The sequence below is a fragment of the Pollicipes pollicipes genome, unplaced genomic scaffold, assembly GCF_011947565.3.
Source record: "Pollicipes pollicipes isolate AB1234 unplaced genomic scaffold, Ppol_2.1 Scaffold_6052;HRSCAF=7182_pilon_pilon_pilon, whole genome shotgun sequence".
Taxonomy (NCBI): domain Eukaryota; kingdom Metazoa; phylum Arthropoda; class Thecostraca; order Pollicipedomorpha; family Pollicipedidae; genus Pollicipes; species Pollicipes pollicipes.
Window position 1 is genome coordinate 19,108,917 of NW_023596805.1, and position 22,118 is coordinate 19,131,034.

General features: G+C 52.9%; 1 protein-coding gene across 1 annotated transcript in view; it reads left to right on the forward strand.

The window, feature by feature from the left end:
* The window catches only part of LOC119104440 (neuroblast differentiation-associated protein AHNAK-like), a 33,697-nt gene extending 11,579 nt beyond the window's left edge, over positions 1–22,118 (forward strand). Inside the window, exon 2 of the mRNA XM_037228135.1 lies at positions 6,346–22,118. Coding sequence (XP_037084030.1) covers positions 6,346–21,917 — 15,572 coding nt within the window. The 3' untranslated portion in view covers positions 21,918–22,118. The remainder of the gene's footprint in view (positions 1–6,345) is intronic.

A 22,118-nucleotide genomic window follows, 5' to 3' on the forward strand; every position in this document is an offset into this window, starting at 1 on the left:
CAAACGCAGAATTGGCTCTGCCAAAGCTGTCTGGGGCTGACATTGACGAAGTGAAGATGCCAGATGGCTCCATCAAGACGTCGTTTAAGCCCAAGGCAGGGTTCAAATGGCCTAAGATCAGCCTGCCTTCCCTGCAGATGCCAGACTGGGAGTTTGGATCTAGGGAGAGATCGCCAAGTCCTGAAAGGAAGGAAGAAACGTCAGATGGTGATTTCCACTTTGGCATCAAAATGCCTTCCTTCGGTTTTGGTAGCAAGGGGCCGAAGGTACCCAAATTTGATGGTCTCGATGGGATGCTTGAGTACCTCCTCCCTGAGGCGGATCTCCCGAAGCTCAGAATCCGCGACAACACGGAGGTAGACGTCATTGACCTGCCAAACATGAAGGGGAGAGACGTTGTTGTGAAGACCGAAATACCCGACGTCGATTTGCCAAAATTGCCAGCAAACCTGAAAGTGGAAAAACTGACGCTACCTGACGGTTCCATTAAGAACATGCTGAACCAGAAATTCCAGGCAAACGCAGACTTGGCTCTACCAAAGCTGTCAGGGGCCGATGTCGATGAAGTGAAGATGCCAGATGGCTCCATCAAGACGTCATTTAAGCCCAAGGCAGGGTTCAAATGGCCTAAGATCAGCCTTCCTTCCCTGCAGATGCCAGACTGGGAGTTTGGATCCCGGGAGAGATCTCCGAGTCCTGAAAAGAAGGTGGAAAGTTCCGATGGTGACTTCCACTTTGGCATGAAGATGCCGTCGTTCGGGTTTGGTAGCAAGGGACCAAAGGTACCCAAATTTGATGGTCTCGATGGGATGCTTGAGTACCTTCTTCCTCAAGCGGATCTCCCGAAACTCAGAATCCGCGACAACACGGAGGTAGACGTCATTGACCTGCCAAACATGAAGGGGAGAGACGTTGTGGTTAAGACCGAAATTCCCGACGTGGATCTGCCAAAGTTGTCGGCAGACCTAAAAGTAGACAAGATGACACTACCTGACGGTTCCATCAAGAACATGCTGAACCAGAAATTCCAGGCAAACGCAGAATTGACTCTGCCAAAGCTGTCTGGGGCTGACATTGACGAAGTGAAGATGCCAGATGGCTCCATCAAGACGTCATTTAAGCCCAAGGCAGGGTTCAAATGGCCTAAGATCAGCCTTCCTTCCCTGCAAATGCCAGACTGGGAGTTTGGATCAAGGGAGAGATCTCCCAGCCCTGAAAAGAAGGTGGAAAGTTCAGATGGTGATTTCCATTTTGGCATGAAAATGCCCTCGTTCGGTTTCGGTAGCAAGGGGCCGAAGGTACCTAAATTTGATGGTCTCGATGGAATGCTTGAGTACCTGCTCCCTGAGGCGGATCTCCCGAAGCTCAGAATCCGCGACAACACTGAGGTAGACGTCATTGACCTGCCAAACATGAAGGGAAGAAACGTCGTACTGAAGACCGAGATTCCCGACGTTGATCTGCCAAAGTTGCCAGCAAACCTGAAAGTAGACAAGATCACACTACCGAACGGTTCCATTAAGAACATGTTGACACAAAAGTTCCAAGGAAACGCAGAACTGAATCTGCCTAAGCTGTCTGGGGCTGACATTGATGAGGTGAAGATGCCAGATGGATCGTTGAAGACGTCATTTAGGCCTAAGCCTGGTTTCAAATGGCCTAAGATTAAACTCCCGTCTCTGCAGATGCCGGACTGGGAGTTTGGATCAAGGGAGAGATCGCCAAGTCTTGAAAAGAAGACGGAAACCTCGGATGGTGATTTCCACTTTGGCATTAAAATGCCTTCGTTTGGTTTTGGTAGCAAGGGGCCCAAGATACCTAAATTTGATGGTCTAGACGGGATGCTTGAGTACCTGCTTCCTCAGGCGGATCTCCCGAAGCTGAGAATCCGCGACAACACGGAGGTGGATGTCATTGACCTGCCAGACATGAAGGGAAGAACTGTTGAAGTAAAGACAAACATCCCCGATGTCGATCTTCCGAAGCTTTCGGCGGACTTGAAGGTGAATAAGTGTACCCTTCCTGATGGCTCAGTGGAAAATGTTCTCAACCAGAAATTCGAGGCTAGTCCGGAGCTCCCCCTCCCGAAAATCAGTGCTGCCGAAATCAGTGACATCACACTGCCGGACGGTTCTATAAGAACTTCCTTCAAACCGAAGGCGGGCTTCAGATGGCCGAAGATCACGCTGCCGTCTTTACAGATGCCAGACTGGGAGTTTGGTTCGGGGCGTCGCTCTCGATCACCGAGTTTGGACAAAGAATCAAGAGGGCTGGGTTTCAAGATGCCAGCCGTATCTTTGAAGAAACCATCTGTCAACTTTGATGGTATTGGTGATCTGTTGGACTTCGCTATTCCCAAGGCGAAGATCCCGTCGCTCTACTTCCGAGAAAACTCGAACGTAGAATTTGTTGACATGCCCACTGGAAAACGCCAGCTGGTTATCGAAACCGATGTTCCAGACGCAGATCTACCGAACCTTCCAGCAGATGCCCAGGTTGAATCATTCGATCTTCCCGGTGGAGGAAAGCGCCGCGTTTGGCGGCAGTGCTTCGATGTTGACTCGGACTTCGAACTTCCCGAAATTGATGGAGCGGAGAAGGTCGATGTGAAGCTTCCTGACGGTAGCGTTAAATGGTCGTATAAACCAAAAGGTGGGGTCAAGTGGCCTGAGATCCATATGCCAAGGTTACAGCTGCCTGATTGGGAATTCCGAAAGAGCGGCAAGGAGCTATCACCAAGTGTTGCGAAGAGAGATACGTCGTTCCATCTCAAAATGCCTTCGTTTGGATTTGGAAAGAGTGGAAAAGTTCCTAAGGTGGATGGTGTTGACGGCTTGTTGGGCTATCTTTTGCCCGAGAGTGATCTGCCGAATCTTCGCATACGAGACGACACCGAAGTGGACGTCATTGATCTTCCGGGGATAAAGAGACGAGATGTCGTGGTTAGGACGTCTATCCCCGAAGCTGACGTGCCCAAGCTTCCTGCTGACCTGAAGGTAGAGAAGATCACTCTTCCCGATGGTACACTTGTGAACATCCTTAAGCAAAGCTTTTCAGGAGATGCAGAAATCCCGCTACCAAAGGTTTCGGTCGCCGATATCGACGAAATGAAGCTTCCAGATGGCTCCATGAAGACGACATTCAAGCCGAAGGCCGGGTTCTCGTGGCCGGAGATCACGCTTCCCTCTCTGAGGATGCCCGATTGGAAGTTCAGCTCCGGGAGCAAGTCCAAATCTGCCAGCTTGGACCGCAAGGGCAGTAAGGGTGAGCACGACTTCAGTCTTGGTTTCCGAATGCCGTCATTCGGGTTCAAAAAGGGCGCCAAGGCTCCCAAGTTTGATGGTGTTGATGCACTGCTAGGCTATCTCCTGCCTGAGAAAGACATCCCAAAACTAAGGATTCGTGATAACACCGAAGTGGACGTGATTGACTTCCCGAAGCTGAAGACACGTGATGTGCAGGTCCGTACGGAAATCCGTGACGCAGACGTTCCGAAGCTCTCTGCTGATCTCCAGTGCGACGATGTGACCCTTCCGGACGGTACCATCAAAAAGGTTTTGAACCAAAAATTCCAAGGAGACATCGATCTGCCGCTACCCAAGATGCTTGGAGCAGATGTGGATGAGGTTAAGGGTCTGGACGGTTCTGTGAAGACAACTTTTAAACCAAAGAGTGGATTCAAGTGGCCAAAGATTGCCCTGCCGACATTGGAAATGCCCGACTGGGAGTTCAGATCCGGCGAAAGATCTCCAACCGCTGAGCGAAAGGGAGACAAAGAAGACCACGAATACCATGCAGGGCTGAAAATGCCTTCATTTGGCTTGAAAAAGGGCGTGAAGACTCCAAAGTTTGATGGCATCGATGGTCTTCTTGGTTATCTCCTGCCCGAAGGGGACATACCAAAACTCAAACTCCAAGATAACAGCGAAGTCGACGTCATTGATCTTCCTAACCTGAAAGGAAGAGAGGTGCTGGTGCATTCTGAGATCCCTGATGTCGATATTCCTAACCTTTCCAGTGGTCTTGAGGTTGATAAAATAACTCTTCCGGATGGCAGCATCAAAAACATGTTGACTCAAAAGTTCTCGGCAAACGCCGAACTTCATCTCCCGAAGGTATCTGGCGCCGAGGTGTCTGACGTGAAAATGCCAGATGGTTCACTGAAGACGACCTTCAAACCCAAGGCTGGATTCCGGTGGCCCCAATTTACACTTCCCAGCCTCCAGATGCCAGACTGGGAGTTCAGGTCGGGCGAAAAGCCGAAGTCATCATCGCTGGAACGAAAGGAGAGCAAGGGAGATCGTGATTTCCATTTAGGTCTCAAGATGCCCTCCTTCGGGTTGAAGAAGGGGACGAAGGTTCCGAAGTTCGACGGCATTGATGGCGTGCTTGGGTATTTGCTGCCAGAAGCGGACATACCAAAGCTCAGAATCCGCGACAGCACCGAGGTTGACGTCATTGATCTGCCGGAGCTAAAGGGGCGTGAGGTGGTTGTGAGGACCGACATCCCTGATGCTGACCTCGGCAAACTTTCGGAGTTCGAAATCGAGAAAGTGCCGCTTCCGGACGGCAACATTAAAGCAGTCCTAAATCAGAGGTTCAAAGGTGAAGTAGACCTGCCTCTGCCAAAGCTTTCTGGCGCGGATGTTGACGACTGCAAGCTTCCTGATGGCAGCGTGAAAACCACTTTCAAGCCAAAGGCTGGATTCAAATGGCCAAAAGTCACCCTGCCGACTCTTCAGATGCCCGACTGGGAGTTTGATTCAGGCGACAAAGACAAGACTACAAGCTTAGAGCGTGGTATGAGACTGCCCTCGTTTGGTTTCAAAAAGGGGGTGAAGATTCCAAAGTTTGACGGCGTCGATGGTCTGTTGGGATATTTGCTCCCAGAAACGGACATACCGAAGCTCAGAATTCGCGACAACACGGAGGTCGATGTGATCGATATGCCCCAGATGAAGGGAAGGGACGTTGTGGTGAGAACAGAAATACCCGACGCGGACCTACCCAAACTGTCGGCTGATTTGAAGGTGGAGAAAGCAACGCTTCCTGATGGCAGTATTAAGAACGTGCTGAACCAGACATTCAACGGCACTGCTGAGCTTCCACTTCCAAAGGTCTCTGGCGCCGATATAGACGAGGTCAAACTGCCAGATGGCAGCGTTCAGACCACGTTCAAACCCAAAGCTGGCTTCCGATGGCCAAAGGTTACTCTTCCAACACTCGAAATGCCAGACTGGAGTTTCTCCTCTGGTGAGAAGTCTGCTAGCTTGGAAAGGAAGGAGCCCAAAGGAGATCATGATTTCCATATGGGGATCAAAATGCCATCATTCGGGTTCAAAAAGGGTGTGAAAGCTCCCAAATTTGACGGCGTCGATGGCCTTCTCGGATATCTTCTCCCCGAAAAGGATTTGCCTTCGCTGCGACTTCGAGACAGCACTGAAGTGGATGTTATTGACATGCCATCCACGAAAATGCGCGACATCCATGTGCGGACAGTTATACCTGACGCAGACCTTCCGAAATTCCCCACTGATGTTCATGTGGAGAAGATCCCTTCGCCTGATGGGAAACTGGCGAGTGAGGTGATCCAAAAATACAAGGGAAATCTTGACCTTGCCCTTCCGAAGGTAAGTGGCGCCGACGTGAAAGATGTCAAGCTGCCTGATGGGTCTGTGAAGACGACCTTCAAGCCAAAAGCTGGATTCAAGTGGCCGAAGATCACTCTTCCTTCGTTAGAAATGCCTGACTGGGAGTTCCGCTCCGGGGATAGGTCACCGTCCCCCGAAAGAAAAGGTGCGAAGGTTGGAGAAGGAGATTCAGGGTTTGGGATCACGATGCCCTCCTTTGGTTTGAGAAAGGGTGTCAAGGTCCCCAAGGTTGAGGGAATCGACGGCCTCCTCAGCTATGTGCTGTCGGAAGGAGACGTCCCGAAACTGAGAATTCGCGACAACACCGAAGTGGACGTTATCGACTCGTCCGATGGAAAAGACCGTGATGTGTTTGTAAGGACATCCCTTCCTGAAGCCGATCTCCCGAAGTTGTCCGCTGACCTGCTCGCTCAGGTCGAAAAGATAACTCTCCCTGACGGGCATGTGGAGAACGTCTTGAGTCAGCGGTTTAAGGCTAATGCTGACTTGGCGCTCCCCAAGATGTCTGGTGCGGACATCAACGACATCAAGCTGCCAGATGGATCACTTAAAACTACTTTCAGACCGAAAGCCGGTTTCAAATGGCCCAAGATCACACTGCCGTCCCTGCAGATGCCAAACTGGGAGTTCGCTTCCGGTGATCGGTCGCCGAGTCCTGACAGAAAGCAGAAGGGTGATAGTGATTTCCACTTTGGCATGAAAATGCCCTCGTTCGGTTTCGGTAGCAAGGGACCAAAGATACCTAAATTTGATGGTCTGGATGGGATGCTTGAGTACCTGCTCCCTGAGGCGGATCTCCCGAAGCTCAGAATCCGCGACAACACTGAGGTAGACGTCATTGACCTGCCAAACATGAAAGGAAGAGACGTTGTTGTGAAGACCGAAATTCCTGATGTCGATCTGCCAAAGTTGGCAGCAAACCTGAAAGTAGACAAGATGACACTACCTGACGGTTCTGTGAAGAACATGCTGAACCAAAAATTCCAGGGAAATGCGGAATTGCCTCTGCCAAAGTTGTCAGCGGCTGACATTGACGAAGTGAAGCTGCCAGATGGCTCCATCAAGACGTCGTTCAAGCCTAAGGCAGGGTTCAAATGGCCTAAGATCAGCCTGCCTTCCCTGCAGATGCCAGACTGGGAGTTTGGATCAAGGGAGAGATCTCCAAGTCCTGAAAAGAAGGTGGAAAGTTCGGATGGTGATTTCCACTTTGGTATGAAGATGCCCTCGTTCGGCTTCGGTAGCAAGGGGCCAAAGGTACCCAAATTTGATGGTCTCGATGGAATGCTTGAGTACCTGCTCCCTGAGGCGGATCTCCCGAAGCTCCGAATCCGCGACAACACTGAGGTAGACGTCATCGACCTGCCAAACATGAAGGGGAGAGACGTTGTAGTGAAGACCGAAATTCCCGACGTGGATCTGCCAAAGTTGTCGGCAGACCTGAAAGTAGACAAGATGACACTACCTGATGGTTCCATCAAGAACATGCTGAACCAGAAATTCCAGGCAAACGCAGAATTGGCCCTGCCAAAGCTGTCTGGGGCTGACATTGACGAAGTGAAGATGCCAGATGGCTCCATCAAGACGTCGTTCAAGCCCAAGGCAGGGTTCAAATGGCCTAAGATCAGCCTGCCTTCCCTGCAGATGCCAGACTGGGAGTTTGGATCAAGGGAGAGATCTCCCAGCCCTGAAAAGAAGGTGGAAAGTTCAGATGGTGATTTCCATTTTGGCATGAAAATGCCCTCGTTCGGTTTCGGTAGCAAGGGACCAAAGATACCTAAATTTGATGGTCTCGATGGAATGCTTGAGTACCTGCTCCCTCAGGCGGATCTCCCGAAGCTCAGAATCCGCGACAACACTGAGGTAGACGTCATTGACCTGCCAAACATGAAGGGCAGAGACGTTGTGGTGAAGACCGAGATACCCGACGTCGATTTGCCAAAATTGCCAGCAAACCTGAAAGTGGAAAAACTGACGCTACCTGACGGTTCAATCAAGAACATGCTGAACCAGAAATTCCAGGCAAACGCAGAATTGGCTCTGCCAAAGCTGTCGGGGGCAGATGTTGACGAAGTGAAGCTGCCAGATGGCTCCATCAAGACGTCATTTAAGCCCAAGGCAGGGTTCAAATGGCCTAAGATCAGCCTGCCTTCCCTGCAGATGCCAGACTGGGAGTTTGGATCAAGGGAGAGATCTCCAAGTCCTGAAAAGAAGGTGGAAAGTTCAGATGGTGATTTTCACTTTGGTATGAAGATGCCCTCGTTCGGTTTCGGTAGCAAGGGGCCAAAGGTACCCAAATTTGATGGTCTGGATGGGATGCTTGAGTACCTCCTCCCTGAGGCGGATCTCCCGAAGCTCAGAATCCGCGACAACACTGAGGTAGACGTCATTGACCTGCCAAACATGAAGGGGAGAGACGTTGTGGTGAAAACTGAAATTCCTGACGTCGATCTGCCGAAGTTGCCAGCAACCCTGAAAGTAGATAAGGTCACACTACCCGACGGTTCAATCAAGAATATGCTGAACCAGGATTTCAAGGCCAATCCAGAGCTACCACTGCCTAAACTGTCCGGAGCTGATATCGGCGACATTACGCTGCCAGATGGCTCCATCAAGACCCACTTCAAGCCGAAGGTGGGCTTCAAATGGCCAAAGGTCACTTTGCCGTCGCTGCAGTTGCCGGACTGGCAGTTCGGCTCTAGCGAGAGGTCGCCGAGTCCAGAAAGGAAAGGAGATGGACACTTCGACCTGGGTATTAAAATGCCATCCTTCGGCTTCGGCAGCAGTACAAAGTCGCCGAAAGTTTCAGGCATTGATGGACTTCTGGGATACCTTCTCCCGGAAGCAGACATCCCGAAGCTGAGAATTCGTGACAACACGGAGGTCGATGTTATTGATCTGCCGGATGGGAAAGGCAGGACAGTTGACGTCAGAACTGAGATTCCCGCTGCTGACATGCCGGGGATCGGCGGGAAGTATGACGTCCGCGATCTCACGCTTCCAGATGGAAAGGTGAAACACGTGCTGACACAGCAGTTTTGTTGCAACGCGGAGGTCCCGCTACCGAAAGTGGGTGGATCGGATGTGGATAGCCTGAAGATGCCCGATGGCTCAATGAAAACAACATTTAAGCCAAAGGCTGGATTTTCGTGGCCTAAAATCACACTTCCCAGTCTGCAACTTCCCGACTGGGAATTCGGCAGCGGTGGTAACAAGCCCAGTGCTGATGTCGAAGCGGATTACCACCTTGGCTTGTCGACGCCGTCATATGCACTGGAGAAGGGCTCGAAGCCCCCTAAACTGCATGGAATTGATGCCCTTCTTGCCTATTTGCTCCCTGAAAAGGATTTCCCCAAGCTACGGATACGAGACAGCACCGAAGTGGATGTCATTGACATCCCTGAAGCTCGAGTTCGGAACATCCACGTTCGCACGGACGTACCCCAAGCTGACATCCCAAAACTGCCATCAAGCCTCGACGTGGAGCAAACCACACTGCCTGACGGCAGAGCCCAGAGCACTTTGCTTCAGAAGTTTAGCGGTGACATTGACATGGTGCTCCCTAAAGTGCACGGAGCAGATATTGACGAGTCCAGCCTTCCAAACGGCGTACTGAAGACCACTTTCAAGCCGAAAGCTGGCTTCAAATGGCCAGAGATTACTCTGCCTACCTTGGAAATGCCTGACTGGGATTTCCATTCAGAACCTTCAAGTGCATCAGCAAAGGTCGGAAAAGGTGGTGACGATCACCACTTTGGCATAAAGATGCCTTCCTTCGGTTTCGGAAAAGGTACCAAGGTGCCAAAACTGAACGGTATCGATGGGCTCTTGAGTTATCTCCTGCCGGAGTCAGACCTCCCGAAATTGAAGATCAGAGACAGTTCGGAGGTTCTAGTAGTCGACAATGCTCCGGGATTCAACGGACGTAAGATTGTGGTCCAGACTGAAATACCGGATGGTGAGTTACCCGGACTTTTGGATGATGCCAGCCTAGAAACGATAACGTTGCCAGACGGTCAAGTAAAGCACATCATGAAGCAGGAGTTTGCGGGAGATGCCAGTCTTCCGCTTCCGAAAGTAAGTGGAGCTGACATCGAAGGCATGCAGTTGCCGGATGGCAGCACGCAGACCTCTTTCAAGCCAAAAGCGGGTTTCAAGTGGCCGAAGATCACCATGCCTTCGTTCGGCATGCCAGACTGGGAGTTCCGTTCCGGTGAACGTTCCCCCAGTCCTGAACGGAAGTCAAGCAAGGACAGCGAACATCATTTCGGGATCAGAATGCCGTCCTTTGGACTCAAGAAGGGGGTAAAGACGCCAAAATTCGATGGGATTGATGGTTTGCTGGGCTATGTGCTCCGTGAGGTGGATTTGCCGAAGATCCGCATTAAGGACGATACGGAAGTGGACATCATAGATGTCCCGGAGCCGAAGGGTCGCAGCGTTATTCTGAGGACCAGCGTTCCCGATGGCGACTTGCCTAAGATTCCGGCAGGCTTGCAAGTGAACAAACTGACGGCCTCCGATGGAAGCATCAAGAACGTGATGGAGCAGAAGTTCCCCGGTAACGTCGACTTGCACCTGCCTAAGGTGACTGGGGCAGACATTTCCGAGCTCAAACTCCCTGACGGTGCCGTCAAGACCACCTACCGACCGAAGCCCGGTTTCAAATGGCCTCAGATTACGCTTCCCTCACTGCAGATGCCTGACTGGGAGTTTGGTTCCAAAGCAGAGGCCAAAGACGTTACACTGGAAAGGAAGGATAGCAAGGGTGATCATGACTTCCACCTCGGTCTGAAGATGCCGTCCTTTGGGTTTAAGAAGAGCGCCAAGCCTCCGAAATTTGACGGAATCGACGGCCTTTTGGGCTATCTTCTTCCGGAAAGAGACCTTCCCTCGCTACGCATTCGAGACAACACTGAGGTGGACGTTGTGGACCTGCCCAATGGCACGGGACGTGATATCACAGTCCGAACATGCATACCTGATGAGAAACTCTCCCAGCAACCAGCAGAACTGAAGATCAGCAAGATCACCCTGCCAGATGGCTCTGTCAAAAGCGAGCTCGCGCAGCAGTACGTCGGGAATGCGCAACTTGTTCTTCCGAAGGTCTCAGGTGCGGTGATCGACGAGGTCAAGCTTCCTAATGGCGGCCTAAAAACCACCTATAAGCCCAAACCTGGATTCAAATGGCCAAAAATATCTCTACCTGGTCTTCAAATGCCGGATTGGGAGTTCCGTTCAGGAGAAACTCCGAAAGAAAAGTCATCCAGTCTCGAAAGGGGCTTGAAACTTCCGTCCTTCGGGTTCAAAAAGGGAGTCAAGACTCCCAAATTCGATGGGTTGGATGGTCTTTTAGGCTATCTTATTCCCGAAACCGACCTACCAAAGCTGAGAATCCGTGACAACACCGAGGTGGATGTTATTGACCTCCCGGCACTTAAAGGTAGAGATGTTGTGGTGAAGACTGAGATCCCAGACGTCGACCTACCGAAACTTTCTGCTGATCTGAAGACGGAAAAGGTCACCCTTCCCACCGGCGAGATCAAGAACATCCTGAACCAGACCTTCAAAAGTGACGTTGAACTCCCGTTGCCAAAGTTATCAGGAGCAGACATCGACAGCATGAAGCTTCCCGATGGGTCAGTGAAAACATCGTTCAAACCCAAGGCTGGGTTCAAGTGGCCTAAGATCACGCTGCCGTCACTTCACATGCCAGATTGGCAGTTTGGTTCGTCAGATCGCTCACCAAGCCCTGAGAGGAAAGAGAAAGGAGACAGTGACTTCCACTTTGGAATGAAAATGCCGTCGCTGGAGTTCGGCAAGGGAACAAAGACTCCGAAGCTGCACGGCATCGATGCACTTCTGGCGTACTTCCTGCCTGAAGCAGACATTCCCAAGCTTCGCATCCGTGACAACACAGAGGTTGACGTGCTGGACCTTCCCGGAGGAAAGGGCAGAGAGGTCGTACTGAGGACCGAAGTACCTGATGCAGATCTCCCGAAAGTGCCAGCTGGCATTCAGGTTGACAAGGTCACACTTCCCAGTGGGAAGGTGGCCAACGTCCTGACGCAGAAATTCAAGGCTGACGCCGCACTGCCGATGCCAAAGGTTTCTGGAGCGGACACTGGCGATGTGAAGCTCCCGGACGGTTCACTGAAGACGACGTTCAAGCCGAAGGCTGGCTTCAAATGGCCAACTCTGATGCTACCGACTTTGGAAATGCCCGACTGGCAGTTCAGCTCTGGTGAGCGGTCGCCGAGCCCCGAGAGGAAGGAGAAAGGTGACAAAGATTTCCACTTTGGCATGAAAATGCCGTCGTTTGGTTTCGGAAAGGGAGTGAAGACGCCGAAACTCGATGGCATTGATAACCTGCTTGGCTATCTGCTTCCGGAGGGTGACCTACCGAAGCTGAGAATCCGTGACAACACCGAGGTGGAGGTCACTGACTTGCCCGAACTGAAAGGCAGAGATGTTGTTGTGAAGACCGAGATCCCTGATGTCGATCTTCCGAAGCTGTCTGCGGATCTGAAGACAGAAAGGATCACGCTTCCTGATGGCGAGATAAAGAACATGTTGAATCAGAAGTTCAGTGGCAGTGCCGAACTTCCACTACCGAAAGTGTCCGGAGCAGACATTGACAGCGTTAAGCTTCCGGATGGGTCAGTGAAGACATCGTTCAAGCCGAAGGCTGGGTTCAAGTGGCCTAAGATCACGCTGCCGTCACTCCACATGCCAGATTGGCAGTTTGGTTCGTCGGATCGGTCACCAAGCCCTGAGAGGAAAGAGAAAGGAGACAGTGACTTCCACTTCGGTATGAAAATGCCGTCGCTGGAGTTCGGCAAGGGAACAAAGACTCCGAAGCTGCACGGCATCGATGCGCTTCTGGCGTACTTCCTGCCTGAAGCAGACATTCCCAAGCTTCGCATCCGTGACAACACAGAGGTTGACGTGCTGGACCTTTCGGGAGGAAAGGGCAGAGAGGTCGTACTGAGGACCGAAGTACCTGATGCAGATCTCCCGAAAGTGCCAGCTGGCATTCAGGTTGACAAGGTCACACTTCCCAGTGGGAAGGTGGTCAACGTCCTGACGCAGAAATTCAAGGCTGACGCCGCACTGCCGATGCCAAAGGTTTCTGGAGCGGACACTGGCGATGTGAAGCTCCCGGACGGTTCACTGAAGACGACGTTCAAGCCGAAGGCTGGCTTCAAATGGCCAACTCTGATGCTACCGACTTTGGAAATGCCCGACTGGCAGTTCAGCTCTGGTGAGCGGTCGCCGAGCCCCGAGAGGAAAGGTGACAAAGATTTCCACTTTGGCATGAAAATGCCGTCGTTTGGTTTCGGAAAGGGAGTGAAGACGCCGAAACTCGATGGCATTGATAACCTGCTTGGCTATCTGCTTCCGGAGGGTGACCTACCGAAGCTGAGAATCCGTGACAACACCGAGGTGGAGGTCACTGACTTGCCCGAACTGAAAGGCAGAGATGTTGTCGTGAAGACGGAGATTCCTGATGTCGATCTTCCGAAGCTGTCTGCGAATCTGAAGACAGAAAAGATCACGCTTCCTGATGGCGAGATAAAGAACATGTTGAATCAGAAGTTCAGTGGCAGTGCCGAACTTCCACTACCGAAAGTGTCCGGAGCAGACATTGACAGCGTTAAGCTTCCGGATGGGTCAGTGAAGACATCGTTCAAGCCGAAGGCTGGGTTCAAGTGGCCTAAGATCACGCTGCCGTCACTCCACATGCCAGATTGGCAGTTTGGTTCGTCGGATCGGTCACCAAGCCCTGAGAGGAAAGAGAAAGGAGACAGTGACTTCCACTTTGGTATGAAAATGCCGTCGCTGGAGTTCGGCAAGGGAACAAAGACTCCGAAGCTGCACGGCATCGATGCGCTTCTGGCGTACTTCCTGCCTGAAGCAGACATTCCCAAGCTTCGCATCCGTGACAACACAGAGGTTGACGTGCTGGACCTTCCGGGAGGAAAGGGCAGAGAGGTCGTACTGAGGACCGAAGTACCAGATGCAGATCTCCCGAAAGTGCCAGCTGGTATTCAGGTTGACAAGGTCACACTTCCCAGTGGGAAGGTGGCCAACGTCCTGACGCAGAAATTCAAGGCTGACGCCGCACTGCCGATGCCAAAGGTTTCTGGAGCGGACACTGGCGATGTGAAGCTCCCGGACGGTTCACTGAAGACGACGTTCAAGCCGAAGGCTGGCTTCAAATGGCCAACTCTGATGCTACCGACTTTGGAAATGCCCGACTGGCAGTTCAGCTCTGGTGAGCGGTCGCCGAGCCCCGAGAGGAAGGAGAAAGGTGACAAAGATTTCCACTTTGGCATGAAAATGCCGTCGTTTGGTTTCGGAAAGGGAGTGAAGACGCCGAAACTCGATGGCATTGATAACCTGCTTGGCTATCTGCTTCCGGAGGGTGACCTACCGAAGCTGAGAATCCGTGACAACACCGAGGTGGAGGTCACTGACTTGCCCGAACTGAAAGGCAGAGATGTTGTTGTGAAGACCGAGATCCCTGATGTCGATCTTCCAAAGCTGTCTGCGAATCTGAAGACAGAAAAGATCACGCTTCCTGATGGCGAGATAAAGAACATGTTGAATCAGAAGTTCAGTGGCAGTGCCGAACTTCCACTACCGAAAGTGTCCGGAGCAGACATTGACAGCGTTAAGCTTCCGGATGGGTCAGTGAAGACATCGTTCAAGCCGAAGGCTGGGTTCAAGTGGCCTAAGATCACGCTGCCGTCACTCCACATGCCAGATTGGCAGTTTGGTTCGTCGGATCGGTCACCAAGCCCTGAGAGGAAAGAGAAAGGAGACAGTGACTTCCACTTTGGAATGAAAATGCCGTCGCTGGAGTTCGGCAAGGGAACAAAGACTCCGAAGCTGCACGGCATCGATGCACTTCTGGCGTACTTCCTGCCTGAAGCAGACATTCCCAAGCTTCGCATCCGTGACAACACAGAGGTTGACGTGCTGGACCTTCCCGGAGGAAAGGGCAGAGAGGTCGTACTGAGGACCGAAGTACCTGATGCAGATCTCCCCAAAGTGCCAGCTGGCATTCAGGTTGACAAGGTCACACTTCCCAGTGGGAAGGTGGTCAACGTCCTGACGCAGAAATTCAAGGCTGACGCCGCACTGCCGATGCCAAAGGTTTCTGGAGCGGACACTGGCGATGTGAAGCTCCCGGACGGTTCACTGAAGACGACGTTCAAGCCGAAGGCTGGCTTCAAATGGCCAACTCTGATGCTACCGACTTTGGAAATGCCCGACTGGCAGTTCAGCTCTGGTGAGCGGTCGCCGAGCCCCGAAAGGAAGGAGAAAGGTGACAAAGATTTCCACTTTGGCATGAAAATGCCGTCGTTTGGTTTCGGAAAGGGAGTGAAGACGCCGAAACTCGATGGCATTGATAACCTGCTTGGCTATCTGCTTCCGGAGGGTGACCTACCGAAGCTGAGAATCCGTGACAACACCGAGGTGGAGGTCACTGACTTGCCCGAACTGAAAGGCAGAGATGTTGTCGTGAAGACGGAGATTCCTGATGTCGATCTTCCGAAGCTGTCTGCGAATCTGAAGACAGAAAAGATCACGCTTCCTGATGGCGAGATAAAGAACATGTTGAATCAGAAGTTCAGTGGCAGTGCCGAACTTCCACTACCGAAAGTGTCCGGAGCAGACATTGACAGCGTTAAGCTTCCGGATGGGTCAGTGAAGACATCGTTCAAGCCGAAGGCTGGGTTCAAGTGGCCTAAGATCACGCTGCCGTCACTCCACATGCCAGATTGGCAGTTTGGTTCGTCGGATCGGTCACCAAGCCCTGAGAGGAAAGAGAAAGGAGACAGTGACTTCCACTTTGGTATGAAAATGCCGTCGCTGGAGTTCGGCAAGGGAACAAAAACCCCGAAGCTGCACGGCATCGATGCGCTTCTGGCGTACTTCCTGCCTGAAGCAGACATTCCCAAGCTTCGCATCCGTGACAACACAGAGGTTGACGTGCTGGACCTTCCGGGAGGAAAGGGCAGAGAGGTCGTACTGAGGACCGAAGTACCTGATGCAGATCTCCCCAAAGTGCCAGCTGGCATTCAGGTTGACAAGGTCACACTTCCCAGTGGGAAGGTGGCCAACGTCCTGACGCAGAAATTCAAGGCTGACGCCGCACTGCCGATGCCAAAGGTTTCTGGAGCGGACACTGGCGATGTGAAGCTCCCGGACGGTTCACTGAAGACGACGTTCAAGCCGAAGGCTGGCTTCAAATGGCCAACTCTGATGCTACCGACTTTGGAAATGCCCGACTGGCAGTTCAGCTCTGGTGAGCGGTCGCCGAGCCCCGAGAGGAAGGAGAAAGGTGACAAAGATTTCCACTTTGGCATGAAAATGCCGTCGTTTGGTTTCGGAAAGGGAGTGAAGACGCCGAAACTCGATGGCATTGATAACCTGCTTGGCTATCTGCTTCCGGAGGGTGACCTACCGAAGCTGAGAATCCGTGACAACACCGAGGTGGAGGTCACTGACTTGCCCGAACTGAAAGGCAGAGATGTTGTTGTGAAGACCGAGATCCCTGATGTCGATCTTCCGAAGCTGTCTGCGGATCTGAAGACAGAAAAGATCACGCTTCCTGATGGCGAGATAAAGAACATGTTGAATCAGAAGTTCAGTGGCAGTGCCGAACTTCCACTACCGAAAGTGTCCGGAGCAGACATTGACAGCGTTAAGCTTCCGGATGGGTCAGTGAAGACATCGTTCAAGCCGAAGGCTGGGTTCAAGTGGCCTAAGATCACGCTGCCGTCACTCCACATGCCAGATTGGCAGTTTGGTTCGTCGGATCGGTCACCAAGCCCTGAGAGGAAAGAGAAAGGAGACAGTGACTTCCACTTTGGTATGAAAATGCCGTCGCTGGAGTTCGGCAAGGGAACAAAAACCCCGAAGCTGCACGGCATCGATGCGCTTCTGGCGTACTTCCTGCCTGAAGCAGACATTCCCAAGCTTCGCATCCGTGACAACACAGAGGTTGACGTGCTGGACCTTCCGGGAGGAAAGGGCAGAGAGGTCGTACTGAGGACCGAAGTACCTGATGCAGATCTCCCGAAAGTGCCAGCTGGCATTCAGGTTGACAAGGTCACACTTCCCAGTGGGAAGGTGGCCAACGTCCTGACGCAGAAATTCAAGGCTGACGCCGCACTGCCGATGCCAAAGGTTTCTGGAGCGGACACTGGCGATGTGAAGCTCCCGGACGGTTCACTGAAGACGACGTTCAAGCCGAAGGCTGGCTTCAAATGGCCAACTCTTATGCTACCGACTTTGGAAATGCCCGACTGGCAGTTCAGCTCTGGTGAGCGGTCGCCGAGCCCCGAGAGGAAGGAGAAAGGTGACAAAGATTTCCACTTTGGCATGAAAATGCCGTCGTTTGGTTTCGGAAAGGGAGTGAAGACGCCGAAACTCGATGGCATTGATAACCTGCTTGGCTATCTGCTTCCGGAGGGTGACCTACCGAAGCTGAGAATCCGTGACAACACCGAGGTGGAGGTCACTGACTTGCCCGAACTGAAAGGCAGAGATGTTGTTGTGAAGACCGAGATCCCTGATGTCGATCTTCCAAAGCTGTCTGCGAATCTGAAGACAGAAAAGATCACGCTTCCTGATGGCGAGATAAAGAACATGTTGAATCAGAAGTTCAGTGGCAGTGCCGAACTTCCACTACCGAAAGTGTCCGGAGCAGACATTGACAGCGTTAAGCTTCCGGATGGGTCAGTGAAGACATCGTTCAAGCCGAAGGCTGGGTTCAAGTGGCCTAAGATCACGCTGCCGTCACTCCACATGCCAGATTGGCAGTTTGGTTCGTCGGATCGGTCACCAAGCCCTGAGAGGAAAGAGAAAGGAGACAGTGACTTCCACTTTGGTATGAAAATGCCGTCGCTGGAGTTCGGCAAGGGAACAAAGACTCCGAAGCTGCACGGCATCGATGCGCTTCTGGCGTACTTCCTGCCTGAAGCAGACATTCCCAAGCTTCGCATCCGTGACAACACAGAGGTTGACGTGCTGGACCTTCCGGGAGGAAAGGGCAGAGAGGTCGTACTGAGGACCGAAGTACCAGATGCAGATCTCCCGAAAGTGCCAGCTGGCATTCAGGTTGACAAGGTCACACTTCCCAGTGGGAAGGTGGCCAACGTCCTGACGCAGAAATTCAAGGCTGACGCCGCACTGCCGATGCCAAAGGTTTCTGGAGCGGACACTGGCGATGTGAAGCTCCCGGACGGTTCACTGAAGACGACGTTCAAGCCGAAGGCTGGCTTCAAATGGCCAACTCTTATGCTACCGACTTTGGAAATGCCCGACTGGCAGTTCAGCTCTGGTGAGCGGTCGCCGAGCCCCGAGAGGAAGGAGAAAGGTGACAAAGATTTCCACTTTGGCATGAAAATGCCGTCGTTTGGTTTCGGAAAGGGAGTGAAGACGCCGAAACTCGATGGCATTGATAACCTTCTTGGCTATCTGCTTCCGGAGGGTGACCTACCGAAGCTGAGAATCCGTGACAACACCGAGGTGGAGGTCATTGACTTGCCTGAACTGAAAGGCAGAGACGTTGTCGTGATGACCGAGATCCCTGATGTCGATCTTCCAAAGCTGTCTGCGGATCTGAAGACAGAAAAGATCACGCTTCCTGATGGCGAGATAAAGAACATGTTGAATCAGAAGTTCAGTGGCAGTGCCGAACTTCCACTACCGAAAGTGTCCGGAGCAGACATTGACAGCGTTAAGCTTCCGGATGGGTCAGTGAAGACATCGTTCAAGCCGAAGGCTGGGTTCAAGTGGCCCAAGATCACGCTGCCTTCACTTCACATGCCAGATTGGCATTTCGGTGGTGATAGCGGATCTTATCGCCCTGAAGAGATGCAAAGGGAGGCGTTTTTGTCTTCCAGGCCTGTCGTGGATTCTGGCATTGATGGCATCGGCGACTTGGTGATGCGACTAATACCTCGGAACCAGCTGTCTTCCTTGGTGTTTACGGAGACATCAGAGGTTCACGTGGAAACTCCTCGTGCCGGAAGTGGAAGTCTCGTTGTAGTTTCGAATGTCTCTGACTTGAACGTGACTGATCTCCTTCCCAACGCTGAGATCGACACTGTCAGCTTGCCCGATGGTGGGGACGAACAAAGGCTGACGCAGCGTTTTGCTCTGGACCCAGGTGTCGAAATTCCCGACGTCGTTGGCGTAGATGTTGTTGAGTTTAAGCTGCCCAATGGCACAATTCGGAGAACTCTCAAGCCGCAGCGTGGGGTCAAATGGCCAGAAGTCCACATGCCTCTCGTCCGGTCCGCTGGACTGGAGGGCAAACTGCCAGAGGAGTTGGAATATTTGGAACGTGATGAGAAGGATTCTAGCTTCAAGTTTAAACTTCCGTCGTTTGGCTTGAAAAAGGGTGCAAAACCTCCGAAGGTCGATGGAGTGGACGGTTTGCTGGAGTACCTTCTGCCCAGGGAGGATCTTCCGAAGCTGCGGGTCAGAGATAACTCCGAGGTTGACGTTATCGACATTCCCGGTGCCGAGGCGCGTGAAGTGGAGGTCCGCACTGTCATTCCCGAGGCGGATTTGCCGAAGATTCCCTCCGACAGCAACGTCGTCAGGGTGAACATGCCTGATGGCAGTGTGAGGCATACCCTTTGCCAAAACTTCCCAGGAAACTCAGATCTTCCTCTGCCAAGGGTGAGTGGAGCTGACATCTCGGAAGTAACACTTCCCAACGGCAACATTAAGGCTACTTACAAACCCAAGCCGGGCTTCAAATGGCCCAAGATTTCGCTGCCAAGCTTCCAGCTACCCGACTGGGACTTTGGATCTGGAGACCGTTCGCCTAGTCCCGAACGCAAGGTTTCCAAATCCACTTCAAAGAAGTCGCACGTTGCTTTCAAAAAGCCCAAGTTCGACGGCATCTCCGACCTTTTCCTGAGCATTGTACCCAAGAGCAAGTTACCATCTATTCAGTTTAGGGATAACTCAACGATAGATGTCGAGGATCTGCCGTCCGGTAAGCGCCAGCTGGTTATCACCACAGAAATACCAGAGGCTGAAATTGCATCGCTTCCACCTGATGCTAAAGTTGAAGTTGACAAGCTACCCTCCGGAAAAACGCGCAAGGTATGGCGTCAATACTTTGATGTGGATCCAGACTTCCAACTCCCGGAGATCGATGGAACAGAAGTGGAAGAAGTCGCCTTACCGGATGGCACATCGAGGACAACGTACAAGCCTACCGGTGGATTCAAGTGGCCGGAGTTCCAGATGCCTAAGTTCCATTTGCCTGGCTGGGAGTTCAAGAAAAAGAGCTCTGAAACGTCCACCGTTCCAAAGCCCAAGCCGCTTCCACAGGCGTCCAAGAAGCCGATGAAAAAGCCACCCAATTTCCTGAACATCGACGGCGTCTTAGAATACCTAGTGCCGGACGACAAACTCTCCAAGCTACGGATCCGAGACACCACGGAGGTGGAGGTGATCGATTTGCCGCGAATGAAGGTGCGTGATGTCATCGTGCGAACTGAAGTACAGCGCTCAGATGTGTCGAAACTGCCAAGCGACGTGCCTGTGCTTGATATCACCCGTCCCTCGGGCCGCTGCGCCCAAGTGATCGAACAGCATGTGAAGGCGGACGCGGACCTTGTGCTGCCAACCTGCTCCAGCAGCAACACCACCGATGCGGCGCAGTCGGACGGCTCGGTGAAGACCATATACCAGCCCCGCAAGGGCACCAAGTGGCCCAAACTGAAGCTGCCGGCTCTGCAGGTACCCGACTGGGAGTTCCGCTCGTCAAAGGTGCGCTCGCGCTCGCCAAGCCCGGCCAGCGACGACGAAGGTCGTTTCTCTTTCTCGGGTCTGTTTTCCCGGTTCCTGCCGAGCTTCAGCAAGGACAAGGCGGAGATTGAGGTCGAGGATCATCCAGAACATGGTCAGCAGTTTGTCGTGAAGACGGAGGTGCCGGACGATGAGCTTGCGAACGTTCCTGAGGGCGCACAGATTGAGGTGGAGGCGCTGCCGGACGGCCGACAAAGACGTGTCTGGCGGCAGCCAGTCAACACCGAAATCCGTCTCGACTCGCCCGAGATCGAGCTCACAGAGGAGGTGATGCCGGACGGCCGCGTCCGTAAGACGGTGAAGCCGAAGGCTGGCTTCGAGTGGCCGTCGTTCTCGTTCGGCTTCGGTGGCAAGAAGAAGGAGGAGCCGGAGGCGCCTGCCAGCGTTCTGTCGGAGATGATCGCCGAATCGGACCTGCCTAAGGTCAAGTTCATGGATGGATCGGAGATTGAGATGGTCGAGCTGCCAGACGGCAAACGCCAGGCCGTAATTACCACCGAGATCAATGAATCAAACATCGACCAGCTTCCGGCCGGCGCCAAGGTCCAAGAAGAGACAATGCCCGATGGTCGGAAGCGCAGGGTTTGGTACCAGTACTTTGACGTGGAAGAAACGTACATCATGCCAAGATTCCAGACGGTTGAGATTATCGAAATCGTCTTACCAGATGGTAGTAAGAAGAGAAAGCTGAAGCCGAAGACTGGTGTCCAGTGGTCCGGTATTCCCAAAATGATCACGCGTAAATCAAGCGAGCAGAAGCTTGCCGCCGAGAAAGCGCCAAAGGTCTCCAAAATACCTATCCGAGAAGGCAAGTCTCCGAAACCTGAACCCTCGAAACGGAAGCCCAGCAAGTCCAAGGACGATGAAACGTCCGGCAAGCCGGGTGCCGCGATGACCAGCTTTATGTTGTCTATGGTGCATCCGGACGGCTTGGAGATGGTGCGTGACAGTGTCGTCGCGAAAGATAGGCCGGACGTCTCTCTGGACATTCAGGCCGGCAAGCACGCCGCGGCCGACCGTGGTCCCGAGTCGCCCTCTAAGAAGGCGCGAGCCGACATCTCGTCGGCCTTGGCGGAGGCGGCACCCGACAAAATGGGCCGCGATAAGGAGTCGCCCACCAAGATCCCAAAGATGGTGTCAAAGACCCCGTCGACCGAGCCTCCTATCAGAGTAAGGCCAGCCTCTAAGAAGTCGAAAAGTTCGCCGCCCCCCGAGTCGGGACCCGACATTTCTAAGATTTTGTCGACATCAGACATAGATCAGCTGTTGGCGCCGCTAGAAGACATTCCTAGTGATCCTAGCCAGGTGGAAACCGACCAAGACGCCGCCAAAAAGTCAAAGATTCCCAAGAAGAAGCCGACAGTTCCACCGCGAGGCGCGCCCAAGCCGGCCCCGCGAACGCCAGCCGTCGTCGCCTAAAGCGCTGGATATCCCGCCTGCGGGCGACATCCACTTGCACCAGGTGGTAGAGCGCACCGTCTGCGAGTCTGACGACGATCTGGACGAACCTGAACCGTTCTCGGTTCCGGCTGGAGCCGATGTGGAGATCCAGGAGCAGCCGGACGGCAGCGTGCGCCGCATCTACAAACGGACGGTGGTGTCGTCGGCTGTTGACGTGCC